The 17,040-nt window shown below is 39.3% G+C and overlaps 1 protein-coding gene across 9 annotated transcripts in view; it reads left to right on the top strand.

The window, feature by feature from the left end:
* MCF2L2 (MCF.2 cell line derived transforming sequence-like 2) overlaps nucleotides 1–17,040 on the top strand; it is a 155,583-nt gene that overhangs the window by 60,238 nt on the left and 78,305 nt on the right. For all 9 annotated transcript variants that reach the window (XM_085069129.1, XM_085069128.1, XM_085069127.1 and 6 more), the window contains 9 exons: nucleotides 62–211; nucleotides 1,214–1,338; nucleotides 2,879–2,993; nucleotides 3,642–3,761; nucleotides 4,285–4,476; nucleotides 4,824–5,015; nucleotides 5,425–5,602; nucleotides 14,280–14,383; nucleotides 16,386–16,474. In XM_085069129.1, the coding sequence (XP_084925255.1) occupies nucleotides 62–211; nucleotides 1,214–1,338; nucleotides 2,879–2,993; nucleotides 3,642–3,761; nucleotides 4,285–4,476; nucleotides 4,824–5,015; nucleotides 5,425–5,602; nucleotides 14,280–14,383; nucleotides 16,386–16,474 (1,265 nt within the window). The remainder of the gene's footprint in view (nucleotides 1–61; nucleotides 212–1,213; nucleotides 1,339–2,878; nucleotides 2,994–3,641; nucleotides 3,762–4,284; nucleotides 4,477–4,823; nucleotides 5,016–5,424; nucleotides 5,603–14,279; nucleotides 14,384–16,385; nucleotides 16,475–17,040) is intronic.

The raw sequence follows: 17,040 nt of genomic DNA, 5'->3' as shown, positions 1-17,040 counted from the left end.
TTGCTTTTAAAGGGCTAAGGATAAATAATCAATCTGTGACTTTATGCTCTTGCTTTTCCAGGCTATTGAAAACTTTGCAATGACAGTAAAAACAACAGCACAGATGCTACAGACCTTTGGAACAGACTTAGCAGAGACTGAACTTCCCAACGATGTGCAGTGCACAGAGGAGCTTCTCTCCTCACACACTGACCACCACAGCAAGCTGAAGGTGATTGTTGACCCATGATGACTCCAGCAGTATAACATACGAGTTCTGATTTAACAAAATTTCCTGCCATCACTTGGCAGTCCATTGTCTGGAAACCACTGAGAAGGACAGAAACCTGGGTTCAGTTCAATTACATTCAGCTGTGGAAAAGGACATTTTACAGCTTCAGGAATGATAGAATGGGGAAATGTCACTTCCACTGTGTGAGAGGGAGTGATGGGATCACATCTGGAATAACATGGGCTCCTGATGAAGAGTTCATCAGAAAGGATGAACTTGCATTGGAGCAGAAAGAGAGAACATCTGTGAGGATAGTCAGGAATAGACAGAATGATCTAAGTAAATGATGACTGTTGTTTTGTTTACAAAAAAAAAAGTTGGGACTAGTTTAGCTTTGCAAAGCAAGGATCAGAAGTAAATATTACTGCTGTCAACAAATGCCTTAGGTTAAACACAAGATTAAAAATACTACTTAAGATATATTAGCACAAGAACAAGTTTTATGGAAGAGGTGTGCAGTGATATGGGGATTCATCAGCTGACAAGTTAGTATTTGAGCCTCATTGTCCTTTTTATTGCTCATCTTTCATGCTGGGAAGACACTTCAGTGGATGACTTCTTATAGCTGATGTATTATAGCTCAGCATGTCATTGAGGAAATGCCATTAAGAAGTGCAATGTCTCAGCCCAGTCTCTTGGCTCACAATCTACAGCATACATTCAATCTGTGAAAGAATAATTTATTCTTCAAGTGGCCTGGTCAGATATGCAATCTGCTCAGAAATTACTCTATTCCTTTTCTCAGAAATAGATCTACTATTCAAAGTGAACAGATTTAGGTCTCTGCATTTTCTAGAAAAACATATCACCTTTGGTAAGCATTAATATTTTGTTTCAAGTATCTTGTACCTATGAAAGAATCCTCCTTTTTCATTACTATATTGTCATCTAAGAGATGTGAGTGTTGTTAGAAGTACATACAATTTGTTTTTTTCCCGTCAGGATGAGCTGAAACTAGCAGTGAAGCAAGGGGCCACCCTCCTGACATGCATTCGGGAGCCTGTCACCCGAAGTGCCAACTGCAAACTCAGTCCAGATGAACTGGAAAATGTGGCTACAGTGGAAAGGTCAGTGGAGCTAGATTACCTTGTGCAAATTGCTAATTTATTCCTAAGAGATGCAAGTGTAATTTAAATAATTTAAATATGCAGGTTATAAATTACGACTGGTTCACCTACTCAGGATTTATTGGACAGGTAAGTCAGAGAAGGGAATAATTTAGAGGAATTTACTTGATTAAACTGTGTAGGCAAGTTCAAACTAGTCCTGAATTTCTTGGTAATTTTTAGTCAGACCACTAACTATCTGGCTGAAGATTTAACGTGGCACTTACTTTCCCTGTGACATGTATATCCTCCAAACTTGTGTGCCTGGTTAGAAAGTGGCACCTGAATCTCTGTGGGAGGAGAGGGTGGTGTGCTTGTGCATGTCTGTGGAAATACTGGGGGAGGAAGTGATGAAGATGATACCTGAAACCTACTGTGTGTCACAGCTGTAGAGACTCAGAGAGAGAGAACCCCCTTTTCCTTCCTACAATGCTAGTTATTACCATTAAGCTTTTAGTCACCATGTAGAAGTTTCTGCTGTGCCATGTGATGCAGTGGAAACAGAAATGCCCTGCTAGGGTTTCAGTGTGTCTGCATTCACTGGGAACAAAGGTGCTAAAAGTAAAGCTGAGCTGATATTTTTCACTGAATACTTTAAAATCCTTTAAACAGTCATCCCAAAGGAATTTGCGAATTCATCTTGAATTCAACTACTAGCTTTGATTAAAAACACATTTTTCAGGGACAGATTGAAAACAGAAATTTGTTTTTTGGAGGAATAGGAGGGAGCTATTGGCATTTGCCTCAATAACTTGATGATTTCAGCACTGCCCTACCTGCCCGAAGAGTGCCGATCTATTGAAATACAAGATATTCAGAGAACACTTTATTTTCTTTTTTTCTACTTGTTTAAAACTGTTCTATTTGTAGTTAATGGATCACTAAGAAACTATGACGATGACTCACTAGTCTGGTACCAGATATTTTACTCAAGATATGACACCTTGATATTAATTTCTTTGCAAAAAAATGTTTCATCATTTACACAAAGTAAAACAATGTCCATGGGAGTCGTTATGAGCTTCTAATCTATTGATTTTAATGGACTGGGAAAAATTATTCAGTCCTTGCCTCTTTCTGATGGGTGAAGAAAATTAACAAGTTGTAGAGTTCTGCTTTAACCATTCCATAAAATAACAATTGCATCATATTCAATCTGCATCAGTTGGGGATGAATTACCTTTGAAGCATTGGGTGGAAGCTAGGGAGAGATAGCTGCCCTTGGCTGCCAGAACACAGAACAGCTCTGAGTCCCTCTGCACAGTCTTACAGGACTGTAGCTGCCACAGTAGATCCATGTCACTCATCTCTCACATTCCTGCCTGTCCTACTGCAAATTTCATTCTTTTTTGCTTAAGGGAGAGTTGACACAGAGCCCTCTTACCTGAGGGTAGGCCTCCCCACCATCTCCTTGCTCTGCTTTCTGCCATCAATTACTGTAACTTAAAAGAAATGAACCACAGGAAATAAGTACATTCTGTTCATTATAATTTCTTAACAGGTTGTTGGCTCAGTTGGATGAAACAGAAAAGGCTTTTGATCAGTTTTGGACCAAGCATCATCTAAAACTAGAACAGTGCCTGCAGCTTCGACACTTTGAACACGATTTTAGAGAGGTATTTCTCTGTTCATGCTAACTATGCCTCCTCTGGTAAATAAGGTCAAATTTTACCCAGACTTGGAGTATACTGGCAATCCAAAAAGGAGGTTGGGAGAGAAGCTCTTCATTATGAAATAGGAAATGAATATTCAAAAATTAAAGTCTTGACAGCTATCAGATGTCTTGCAACACTTGAATAAGGCACAGTGAGGAAAGTGCCAGACTGTGAGGCCAAAATGTGGAACACCAACTTCTAGGTAAATAATTTTGCATTTTTGTGTGAAGTTATCAAATACAGTTCCTTCTGTGATGGTAAGTTGCCAATCCCACCAGAGTCAAGGAAATACAGTTCAGAACTGCCCAGCTGTCAGCCCAGAGACTGGAGTAATACAGATTCTGGAGAAATATAAACTCCGGAGTTAGAGGTTGTCAAAACTTGGTGGTTCTAATTAGTGAGAAGCAGGGAAACTCTTTGAGGAATAGTTGGTTGTTTATTTATTCCTTGGCTTTTCCATTGTGGAGCAAGCTGAAAGACTAAACTTGAGATGCAGACTCTTCTCAAGGATGTAGGTGAATGTTGTAATTTTTATCAGTATCTTGTGATGGGGTTTTGGGTGGGTTTATTTTGTTTTGGTTTTATGTTTTTGTTGTTGCTGTTTTTTAGGTAAAACTGACATTGGATAACCTCATGGAAACACAAGCAGCTTTTGCTGACATTGGAGACAGTGTTACTCGAGTTGAGAACCTCCTAAAGGAACAGAAACATCTGGAAGAGAAAGGACAGGTTTGCACTCAATTTAGTATTCTAGCTGCTATAGACATGGTATTCTAGACACTTCCTTGTCACTGTCTTTTTTTTTTTTTTTGGTCCAGATTTACTCTCCTCTCATGAATCATTATTTTAAATTGCAAAACAGAGATCATAGTTTCCAGAGGCTAGGTTTGTTCAGACCCAGTAGTTCCAGTTCATTACTTGCAAAGCTAGGGAAAAAATCAGGGAAAAAGCCTTGTGTAATGAGTGTCCCCAGTGTGTGAGAAAGTGGACTCCATAACCTCACTGGGCAACCTCTTCCAGTATTTGGTCACCCTTGCAACAAAGAAGTACTTCTGATGTTCAGTTGGAACCTCTCGAGTTTCAATGTACTCATTGACATTGAAGTTGACCTTCAATGTAAATATAAAGTAAGACATATCATCTATATTAATATTCCAATCCTTTATCCCCAGACTACAGCAGGAATTACAGAGATTGATTGCCATTATTATGCATTCTAAGATCTAACTGGATTTTCTCATTAATGTCACAGGAACCTTTGGAGAAGGCCCAGTCTCTGGCTCTCCATGGAGAGCAGCTCATCCAAAACAACCATTATGCAGTTGACTCCATTAGACCAAAGTGTGTTGAACTCAGGCGGATTTGTGATGACTTTACCAATGAGACCAAGAAAAAGTATGATATTCTGGGAAAGTCTCTTGAGCTGCATAAGCAGTTAGATAAGGTGAGTGAACCTTCTCAGACAATAGCCCTAGCAAGGTGCTACTAAAAATGAATAATTTCATATGCTCAGGTAATTACAATGAAAATAAAAAGTTGTGTTTGGTTTTTCTCCATTTCATTCAGTAAATGTTACCATAAATATTGGAGCTTCACATTAGTTCAGCAAGTTCAGTTCTGCATATCCTGGTGGGGTGGCTTGTGGTCAGGAACTGCAGCACATTATGAAGTAACATTGATCCCCTTTAGTGACATGTTAGGGCAAATCTGTATTTCACAGAGTAGAAGCAACACTTGACAACATGGTCTGTCAGTGATGATAAGTTCTTCTTTCCCCATTTTTCTTTAAAGGCAAGCCAATGGTGTGAAGCTGGAATCTACCTCTTAGCTTCCCAAGCTGTGGACAAGTGCCAGTCACAAGAGGGAGCTGAAACTGCACTCGTTGAAATCGAGAAGTTCTTAGTAACAGCTAAGGAACACCAGCTCTCCAACCCGAAGGAGTTCTACAATCAGTTTGACATGATTCTCACCCCTGAAATAAAGGTAAAACCCCTCAGATGTACATGTGCTCACTTAGAAGTTAAAAATTGCCAATTGCTTTACCCATGAGAGTCTACTGGGCTATATATTTGAGCCTGCTAAAATATTCCTCTATCTCTACTCCCAAAAGGGCACTGTGGTGAGAATTTGTGGCCATAAGTTATACTCATTAGAGTAGTCATGCAACACATATGTCATTTTCTTCAGAGCAGTCCTAGAAGTACTGCATGAGTACTTCACCATGTCTTGGTCAGTGAAACTGTGATCTGGGCAGAGTGCATGGACTGGGTTGCAATAAACTGCAGCACAGTGTGATCTCCAGCTCCAGTCTGAGTCAGGTAATGCAAGTCCTTTCTTTACTTGCTCAGTCCAGCACTGACAACCATTTGTTGTTTGCCTTTTCTTTGTCAAGGCCAATGCCCAAAGAATAGTACAAAAGCTTGAAGATGTACAAGAAATGTTTGACAAGAGGCAAGTAAGTCTGAAGAAGCTGGCAGCCAAACAGACCCGGCCAGTACAGCCTGTCGCTCCACATCCTGAATCTTCCCCAAAGCGAGCATCACCAAAGATTACCAGACCAGCACCAGTAGGTAAGCCACAAGCAGCTGCTTTCAGACACACACCAATGTTTTGTCCACATGGTCATGTTTCATTTTTGTTATCAGAATGAGCACTTGCATTTGATGTGCAGTGTCAGCCTTGTAGGTCCAGCTATTAAAAATGAACATGAAATACCTGTCACTGCAAACATACAAATGAGGGTGAATCAAAAAAAACCACAAGGCATCTCTTCCTGGGTCTAATCTACAGAGTACATTTCTGTACTGTGTCTCTATAGTGTGTTTTATATTGATAATTCTCAAATACCCAAGCCAGGGTAGTCAATGCAAGCCTGCAATGTAAGCATGAGAACCTCTCTTACATTGCAGAGACTATAATGTGAATATTTGGCTTTCAAGGGTCACAATTCCTCAAGTTTCAATCAGATACTTGCAAAATTAGGGTTCATTAGTGACTCTTGACTCATTTGTGCAATTTTTGCTTTTGCTACATAGATGTTAATTCACTTCCTAGCTTCTCCTCTGCTAACTAGAGAAGCTGGCATTGCTTCTGTTTGGAAATTACTGAAAGTTCCTGATTTGAGGTTAGCATTTGCCTTTAACCAAGATAGCTATTTTCTGCAAAAGGAACATGGGTGAAGCTAATTTAAAACAATGTATCCTGGAGACTAGCCACCCTGGGCTTGGTGGCAAGAAGGGGTTGTCCCTTTAGAACCATAGGGCCGTTTGAAAGGGAAACCTTTAGCAAAAAGCCTTGAAAAAATCCTAATTTGCATGAAGAGCCTGTAGTAAACAGCTTTCTCAACAGGAAGATTAGGATGGCCAGTAGCCTGACCATTTTGCTTTCTAGGAATACCAGCAGAAAGTCACACCAATGTCCCTGTTCTCCTCTGCTCCCCAGCATTCATCCTTTCTTCCAAAGGAAAATCCTCTTCTTCCCATTCCCATGCCAGTTTGACATCTGCACATTTTTTCCCCCAAAACCATGCTAGCTGTGTTTTTTTATGTACAGTTCCTACCTCAAGTTTCAACTTCACTGTTGGTTTAAGGCAAGCTGAGAACACAATGCCTGTGGAAAGGTCCTGCTCTGCCGCACACAGATCCTGCAGCACTGTGCTTCCCTCTTGCACTGGGGTGAGCACTCAGTTTGCTGGAGTTGTGATTTGCCTTAAAAACTCAATAAACAGACTGAAAATCTGTAGCAGTTCTTTTTCCATTGCATGAGTTACAGAAATTCAGGGAACGCTGGAGATCACACAGCCAAGTCACCTGCTCCAAGCAGCACTAATGTGAGAGTTCATCAGATTGCTCACTGCATGGCCACTAGTGCTGAAGCAAAGGAAGTTGCAGAAAATGGGCTTATGGGGTCAGTAGGTCAGAGCCAGTTAGTTCCTGTCAGTGGCAGCACAGTTTTAGGATGGCTTTCACCTATTGTGAAGTTGTATCTTCAGGCTAAAAGCTAATCTTGCAGTTCTGCTTATGTCTGCAGTCTCTTGTTTCTGGAACTTCTTTCCTGTAATTTTAGAGCATTTGCAGGTTTTTAATTAAATTGGTGTTAGAGCCTTATAGAGCAGTGACTAGTTTATGACAGTGCTCTAAGTTTTGATTCTTGTTCATACAGCCCATCCCATACTATCAACTCTTTCACATAAAATCATGAGATGCTCCCTTGCTCTGTCCCTTGAATTGCAACTCTTGGTTATACAACCCAATATGGGGTAACTGTGTGACAAGGATTAGCTTTCTTGTCTTATTGCAAAATAAAAGCTAGGTGAAATTTATTATAAAATGTTACTGTGGTTGTTCTGTGGGGAGGCACAAAGTACAAACCAGTCCTGTTCAGACACTGATAAGTAGACTCTGCCATCTCATTCAGATTCTTGAAGGTGACTGACCGAGAGTACCTCTGTACAAAGAAACAGAAGGGCCTAACTATCTACAGCTTATCAGGGACTCACAGTCAGTCACTTTAACAGCCATGAATGGTACATGTAGATTCACATATTCTTTATGAATCCTTTTGGTGTTATCCAATTGTCCACTATAAAGAATCAGATTCTGAAATTCCCGAATGCCTTTTTCCTCAGAATACCAAAGCACTTGGCAGTAACTGGTCAGTATTTTAACCTCTTTTGTTTCAGAAAGCAAATTGAGGCACAGATAAAACAAAGAATTCACCAAGGTGTTTCACAGTCTGACTCTGAAATGTGTCTGAGAATAGAAACAGGGACACTGAGTCCTATTCCAAGCTTGAAAACGAGGCTGTGAAATTCTGCTCTTCTTGAAGCTACCCTCTTTTGGACTTTCCTCTGTGTCCTTGCTTCACATTCATGGCATTAATGCATCATCAGCATTTACTTATGGGGAGAATTTCCAAGATGAGCAACATCTTGGAAACATGAGAGAAGCTTGGATATTGTAACTCATTTGTCATTTGTTATGCAGGACATACCTGAATATTTCTAAAAGCTTGCAAAATAGGATATGGCAACAGGAAAATGCCATGTTCCTAGACTGTAAAGACAAAGGCAAGCAAAGGCAATAAAACATGGTAAACAGAAATAGAAGACCAGAAAGAAAGGCTTTTGTCCCCAGGCAGGAGAGTAACAATATCATGGCAGCACTGCAATGGTTGGTCTGTGAAAGGAAAAGAAGTTACATTTGTTCCAGAGTAGATTTTGTTTTGTTTTTCCTTGCTGACTATCCATTTTCCTAACAGGGAGTGGTAGGGAAAATTCAATCCAATTCAGGATGCTAATGAAAAAATCTTCACTGATATGTAGGCTCAGACATTAAATACTCCATTTATGTGAGTGTCAGTCTCTCCATTTTACATGGACAAATACATAGGCAGAGATAGATTTTCTGCACACAGGCAGAACTGATACCAAGTCTGAGAGAAAGGTCAGGTTTCTGTCAGGGAAATTATTGTCACAGTTTCATGTCCATGTCCTCGTGGTTTCTGGTGACTCTCAGCAATCCTTTAGCTTGGTGAAAATCCAGAAAGGCAGCTCAGAGCTGCACTGTAACTCTCCTTCGGTCAACACTTTTCTATGGGGCTGGAAACTCTGATGCAAAATTTTAGATGAATACCAATTTTGCTTGAAGCTTCCAGTTTCACAAGTGGACATGCATATTTTGTAGGGACAGGCCTATTCAAGACTGAAGAACTAGTTCTGGAATTATTGTGATGCTCAAAAGTCTCTGCCAGCTGTATTTAGTGCACATTTAAGCTGTGAAAATTTGATTAAATATTATTCACAGATCAACCCTGAAAAGGCAGAAATCTCTGCTGACTTTTTTATAATGAGAGCCTTGAAAATATTTAAGTAGCGTTGATGACGCCTTATTTTAAGGAGAACTCTGTTTACTCCCGGTGGGAGCTACTTGAATACTGCAAATGGCTAAATTTGTCGCTATATATTTTGGGAGGAAGGAAGTGGCACTTGAAATATTTTTGCTCTGATTCACTTCTGAGAGTATAATTTTTGATGATTTGACTGCATATTTGTTCTCTGCATTTCTGTGCAAAACTGGAATGAATTGGAATAGGTCCACAAAATCAAAACATACAGTCCATCAGGCACAATGAGATGAACTACAGAAAAGTAAAGGATAATACAAGCTATTTAGAATGATTGCAGTTAGCATTTATCTGTTTTAACTGACTTGTAATTCTCCTAAACTCTAACTCTTTGACATGAAACTTTCCCAAAGGCTATCTTCTTCAGCCTGACACATTCTTGTCAGAATTTCAGTAAAAGGGCATTTGGCCCTCTCAGCAACCATGGTTAGGAAAAATGTCTTGCTGTAGTTACCTTTCTGGCAAGAGTTGGAACATGAAAGCACAAAGTGCTATAAAATATTCACCTGGAGATTTCTCTGGGTGCAACATAAATGTGAAATACAGGAGTAGAGATGTTAAAATTCCTGTGAGCTTGTAAAACAAATAACATGCTTAACAGCACATTGCACATACAAAATCCATGACTTACCATACAAACAACTTAGAAGGCCAACTGGAACATAAGATTCATAAGGGTGGAACACAGCTGGAGCCTTTTCTGTTCTTTAAATAATAAAATTTAAGCTAGTTCCATCTCAGTTAAATGTATACAACTGCTCATTGGATCCAATCCAGCATTCCTCACAGTCACTAGTGCATAACGCTCCCTAACTAATAACATCTGGATGGAGGATAAAGGAAGAATGTCATGCAAGAGTCTCGGGATGTGTGCAGGGGAGGTGGGGCTGCAGAGATTAGCTGACTCAGAAGAGATGGTGCATGTGATTTTCATTAATGGTTTGAGAAACCACTAGTTTCTATGGTTCAGTGTATTTCTATAAATAAAGTTGAACAAAAGAAAAGATACTTTCTGTTTTGTGGCTGTGAGATTGCTATTACACTTGAGCCAGTCTGAGGAAACCAAGTAGTGTCTCCTTGTAGAAGAATATTCCACATCCAGGAACCTCGATTTGTGCTTCTTATATCAGCAGATTTTCAGGGCCTTGACAGAAATTTTGCTAGAGCAAATAAGTCTAAATTATATTGCCTAAGAATGTCAAAGTCTTTCTGCCCTAAGCCATTAAGTGATAAACCATAGCTGCTCTGGTGTTTCTTTAGCTGCCTAAATATTCTGTTTTGTCATCACCAGCATTCAAAACTGCAATTAAGCCACTAATTATCTTCAAACTCATGTTCCTGTTGGACATCATGAGCAGCATGTCCCGATAAAGTTTACCAGACTAGTTAGTTCCATGCTTGTTCTTGTCAAAGGAATTTGATTCTGCTGTAGGTGATAAGTGAGAATGCACAAACTCATACAGAAAAGAGATGGGAAAACATGTGATGGGAAAATTCCCCCCAGACCTGAATGTAAAGTGTGGTATTTATTTTAGGTGGGCTTGGAATATCTTACAGGTGCTGGGTATGTATTGTAACCCTTGACTACAGTCTGTGTCTGTTGCTAGGGCACATTTCCCAGGTGAACAAATCCAGCTGTCTCTGAGCACCTGGGAGCTGCCCACAGTTCTGTCTGTCCCTCACTGGGGGATGTAGTTCCCCCTGTAAGAGATCAGCATTCCTGTGTCCTGCCACACAGGAGCAGGGCAGGGAATGGGTGAAACCACAGCCTTTCCTCACAAGCAAGATTTTCTCACTGATTTTATTTCAGTCTTAGAGGGGTGGAGAGACTGCAAAGCAACTCAGAGCTCATGAGTCTCTGTCGTTTTCTAGCAGCTTTAGGGATGGTACAGCCCATTTTACCACTTGCTGTAGGCTGGGTAATACAACAGTAATTCCATATTTATCATGCAATTTGTTTGTAAAAAAATATAGTGAGCAGTGCTAAAGCCCCAAAGGAAAAGCACAGTGGTGCTCCAGGTGAATGCAAGTGACAAACCCAAACCCTGCTTTACAATGCCCTTTAACAATATTTGCTTTAAAAGCAGCATCAAGCATTTTAAAATATTAATGAAATCAAAATGAAATCATCATTATGTATTGTCCAGGGGAGTAATGTGAAACAATAGGATGAAAACAACCTTGAAATCATGCAGACCTTAGATCTAGACTGTAACTAGATTTCTAGTTACAGTTTTCCTTTGTTCCTGTGCCTTTATTCTTTCAGTAGAGAGCTCAGCATTATAATTTTCAGCTTCTTCAGCATACAATACTGTACTGACCTTGAAACAGTCAATTGTACTGAATTTTATAAGGGAGTTTCCCTTATATTTCCAGTTCTACAGTAATTAGTACAATAATAATTGGCAGGTATTTGGGCTGTTTCTTTCTACACTGTTCCAGAAACTACTCAAATGCAGTGACAAGCAGCAGTCTCTGACCATGGGCCAGTCAGTAACTGAAAAATTCTCCAGAGAATAACCAAAGCAGCTTATTTCCTGTTTTCAGTTCATTTCTGGGTCAAATTGGAAAGGGAGGTTCATTGTGTCAATATGAATCATATTAATCTCTGAAACATACACAGTTGAATTTGACTGCTTTCTTATCTTGTACCTGTCTCCTTTTGTGAAATATGTCACACTGGAGAAGCCAAGACTCAGATTGTGAGCTGGCCTGAGTAATTTGCTGCTGGATCAAAGAGCACCTGCAGTTGGGCTTCTTGTGAAAGTGTCATCTTTTGTTTAAACTGTCCTGTGGTCTCTTTTGTGAATCACCTGGAGCTGTCTGAGCTTGCATGTTGTGATCCAGACATCAAAGTTGTAACTGATTTCCACTTTTTCTGCTGCTTGCTTTCACCCAGTTTTTTCATACCAGTATCAACCATCCCTTCAAGCTACGAAGTTTTCTGATTAATAAGTCAAACAACTTGTATTGCTGGCTATGCTTGTATAAGCACAACTTCTCATGTTTTCTGAAGTTATTTCCATTGTTTTCCTTTATTTCCACAACACATCCGTAAAATTTGTGAATTAGTTTTGTAGAGCAATCCAATGGACTGAACTTGGATTTCGACAGGGCAACTAGACATTGACAGCATATCCAGGGTATTCAGGTGTGGTTAAAAGTATGAAACAATGTCTTGGTGGTCAAGTCTTAGATTTTTTTTCTTTTAATGCTGATTTTTCAAGGTATAAATAGGATATAGCTGGCAGAAGCTCTGGGAGATAATTGTGTTTAATGTAATAGGTATGATCACAGCCTGTGTTTTGTCATGGTTGTGGTAGGTGAGAATTTATGGATAAGTGGAATCTCCAGGGTGCATCAGTATGGAAAAGGGTGAATTTGCTGATGCTTGTAGCAACTTTACTCAGAGATTCATGGGGAAACACATAAAAGGACCCATTTAAACTTACCAAATATTCTGGTTTTGCCAACAGTTGAAGTCATCCTCCCTACAGATTAGAAAGGTATGAAAATGTTTGACAATTGGGATCAATATCTTCTATGTGCTGCATCTTGCATTTTTGTTCCCTTGGTTCCAAAATGTCAGCACACCACTTTTTGGGTGAAATAAAAATACCTTTGAGAGAACAAATAGTACTTCAGGGAAAGCTTGCATGGGGATGGGACGAAGGCATTTGTTGAAAGTAGTGCCCAAAATCAAAACAAAACCCCTGCTGTATATTCTGAAAGAATGATGGAAGAGCCAAAAAGAGGCATTTGCATTTCAGCTCAGTCCTGGGAACCACAAGAATCCTCTACCAGTTGATTATAGCTGCTGGTGACTGCCAGACTTCACTGCTCCATTGAGGAAACTCTCTAGTATGGAGTCATTGTGAGGAGGTAATAGGCATGAAATGGGCATTGCCAAGTCCTTATGTCATTCATGACTGGATAAATCCAAGGAGATTTAGGGAAGAGTTGGAGAGAGGCTGCTTTAATTAATTCTCTTCCCACCTGTGTGATAAGGCTGTTGAAAAGACACAGGGTAGAAAAAACGTCAGCTTCCATTATTATTGTCTCTGAAACTGATATGTTGTCTTTTTAACTGCATATAATTTGGGGTGCTTCTCTGTGCTTTTTTTCCCCCTTTTTTTAAACTACTTTAGAAGATGAATTTAATTACAAGGGCATTTGAAACTTTAAGGTGTTTCTTTTTAAAAAGTGTGCAGCCCTCTCCTACATAAAACCTTTGATACTATGTCCTCCTCATTCAAAGATTTCTGCATCTTTTTTACTGTATCCCTCAGCTTGTCCCAAAGAAGAAAAAGTTATTAATGACTATCAAGACTCAACACTTCAAAACATTAAGCTTGCTGAAACCCTCTTAAACAAAATGTTACCAGATGCATTTGAAAACACCAGCTTTTATTCTTAGAAAAAGTGCTTGTTCAATTAGAAAGTTTTGCCAGAATAAAAAGGAAAAGGACTTAATTTTTTTCTTTTTTGCTTGACCCAGGTTCTTTCAGCATTTCATTTGGCATTCATACATGTTTTCACCATGACATGAATGGGTGCCTATATCAATTCAGCAACTAAGAAAAAGGAGAGTGCTGCTAGCCTTTTACTTGCATGTGCTGTGAACTCATTGTCAATTTAAAATAAAACTGTAACAGAGATTATTTTCTGCTCAAGGATTCCCCTTCTCACAGTTCATTCTAAGCCTTTCCTTTGGCCAGCAGGCTCAGCACAGGTGGTTATGTTGTTAAGGATGGCTGTCTGGTAGCCTCACACCTCAGTGTCTGCTGGGGTTTTCAGAGCCTGCAGGGCCACCAAACCTGACACAACAGGGCATATTCTGAAATAATATCCTCAGATTCTCTGTCCTTACACACCTGTCATTGTGACATGCTGAACTCCTGTGGCTACTCTTTTGAGAGTTGCTCATGTAATGAAACCTTACAGAAAAAAATCCTTTAATCCAACATCAGCAAACCATTACCAGAAACAAAATTTACTTTCTTTGTCAACCCCCACAAGCAACACCATGCAAGTGACAATTACCCAAGTGTTGGCACAGCTGGCTGGCATTTTCCTGTGCTATCCTAAAGATGTATTTCCCAGGGGAAGCCAAACCAAAGTAATCCTTACAGTGTGGAGCTGAAGATGCCAATTTGTGACACAGTGCAGCACTGAACAAGGGAACCCATCCCTTGTGCCAGCTGGTCCAGCACAACTCAATTCTCTGAGCCAGGTCTCAATTGCCACTGATGTGTTGGGATCTTTGCTCATTGCTTTTATTAGGAAGTAGAATTTTAACTTCTAGCACGTTTTCTAATGTTACTTTCTTTTTCATTCTGTCAGCTACCAACAGGAGGTCCACCGAAATTTCCTGCCCTCCAAAGACCATTTCTGAAGTAGAGTTATCAAAAAAGAAAAGCATTAAGAAGACTAAAGGTGGAATTAAGGTAGGATTACCTGTGATTTGGGGACATCCTGTATTGTGAGAGAACTCAAAACCACAGAAATATAGATTTACACACTTATACTTGGAATTTAAAAAAATTGGAACATTTCAAAGTTAACTCTCTCATAAGGATTTCCTTTCACACTTCACATTGCAGTTTAAAAGTTACTCTGATGATAGTGTTAAAAGATTTATGCTCATGTACATACAAAAAGAAGTTATGCTAAAGGAGAAATCATTTTCAAAGGGTGAATCTGGAAACATAGAAACAATGTCCAATAACAGTACATTAAAGTGGACCCAAGTACCACTGAGGTAGTATTCTGAATGGTCTGTGCACAAATCCAATGCCTTTGCCCTCTTCCCTTTAGTGAAAAGTTTACTAAAAATAACAAATCAAATCATACACAGTGCTGGTCACTCACATACTAGTACTTCTACACCAGTAACAGCCACACATGGGTGTGCTACTTTTGTCTAAATGTGTTTTTAAAAAAATGTTTAATCCTGTTATTGCAGAAATTCCACACAGATCAGAATTAGTTTGGGGTTTTATTTGGTTTTTGGTTTTTTTATTTTCTTTTCTAGGGGAATGGGTGTATTTAGGAGAGAGAAGGGGAGGAACAGTGTTACCCTGGGGCCTGAAACATTTTAAAAATGTGTCAAATGTCTACCTGGCACAGTTCTATAAATTAATTTTTTTATATAATACAAGCTACTTTAACCCAACTCTTCTGTTACCCACACCCCTGACTTGCTCATACATTTCATCTTTATTAGTCTAAAGCTGAAAGTAAAAATTAAATGCAGTCCATTTTCCAAAATGGCTGACACAGCCCACAACTTCAGCAATAAGCACAGAATAAAACACAGTTATCAGCAGGAGCATACAGTTGGTCTCCCCTTTGTCTAAACTCACAAAAAGTAACTTTGGAATTAGTTTTACTCTCATCACTAGTGCAGGTAATGAGCTGCATTCTTCCCATGTAGTTAGGAATATGCAGCAACATGATATAGGCATTGTAAAACATGCATTCATTCATTTTTAATCCACTTTCCAAGACAACGCTGCAAATTATGTCACTCTTCCTTCCTTCCCATTGTTCTGATAATAGTTCAGATGAGGAGTTTATTACTGGATTCCATCATTATCATCAACCAGCTAAACAATTTAGCAATATAGAATGTAAGATAGGCAACAACTTTTCCCCTGCAGAATCAGCCCTTAAAAATGAAAGTGCTCAAGAACTTAGATTCTGCTGGGGTTTAGATATTGGCTTGGATTAACAGCAAACTCAGCAGCTGGGTTGTTTTACTGAATTTGAAGAGATTGGCTTTTGAATAAGTGCAAGTAGTGCTTGGTGCTCTTAAAGCTGCAGGCAGGAGGAAAAGCCTGCTTAAAACTTGCCTGGAGAGCACTTGAAATGATCCAACTCTGCAAGACTGGACAAGGGAGTAAGTGAGTGTTTATCAAAATAAAAACTGGAGCTATGCAGAAGCTCTGTTTCAGCCTGGGCACAGCTCTGCCCAGGTAGCTGTGCTCAACACTGCCTCACCCAGCTGCTGCTGGGACACAGACACTTCTCAGAGGCACACAGAGGATTCCCAGATTTGTCCATAGGGCATTCCACAAAGAGCTCTGGAAATGCGAAGTCTTTGGGTTGGCTTCAGACAGGAAATGAAAAAAATAGTATTTCAGAGTCCAAGGAACAGATTATTATGCCTGTAATTATCTACATAAGGAGATAATTCACATTCTGTGGTGCAAGAATGTAATGATTTTGCCTGGAGTAAGGAATGCCTCCATGCCAACACTGAGCAAGGATGGAGAATATAATTAGACAGGAGGTATTTCTGTGGATCTAGAATTCAATTATTTTAACTTGTCTAGTGACTTACTAGGTTAGGTAGGATCCTTTTTATTCTTTCAGAGAGTTAAAGTTCTCTAAATAAAAAAATCAGCAGTTAAGTATTTTCAGTTTTAATGTATTCTTCTCATTCAGATTGAAGTGATGCATGAAGCCAGTCAAGGAGGGTCTAGCAGAGTCCTGGTGACCAGTGAAAGTGATGAGAACTTGTCAACAAGGAGAAGGTAAGGCTGCACATTTGAGCCACTATATATTTTTTCTTCTTAAAATGCAAATTATTGCATTTATAGTACATTCTCTACAACTTCTTTGAAGTTCACCAAGATTAATAAATAATCAGCAATAATGAAGTCACTGAAAATGCTTACATCCATGAATTTATACCCAGTCTATCAGATGGAAAAGCAAGCAAGAGTTATCTTTTGGGTTGGGGCTTTTTTAGCTTTTTTTGTCTTAGAAGCATTAATTACAAGATGTGAGACAAGAGTCATTAGAATAAGCCTTGCACGTACTTACAAAAAAACTCAGTGTTAAAGATCCTCTTATAGTGTTCAGAATATTCATATTTGACTGTATACCTCTCAGAGGCTTCTGGGTTTTTCAACTGCAAGCTAAAGTTTCTGCAAAATCTGGAGAAAAAGATTATTAATGATGCATTCTAAAGATCAGATACTTAAATCACTTAGTTCAACAAAAAGTATCAAGCAAACCAAATTTTAGCTGAACTGCAGTTTCTAGGCCAAAGGGAACAATTGAATAAAAAAACCCCAGAAAACAAAAAACCCACAAC

Source organism: Lichenostomus cassidix, chromosome 9, assembly GCF_008360975.1.
Source record: "Lichenostomus cassidix isolate B80296 chromosome 9, HeHo_3.0, whole genome shotgun sequence".
NCBI lineage: Eukaryota > Metazoa > Chordata > Aves > Passeriformes > Meliphagidae > Lichenostomus > Lichenostomus cassidix.
This window is presented reverse-complemented; position numbering and strand designations above follow the sequence as displayed.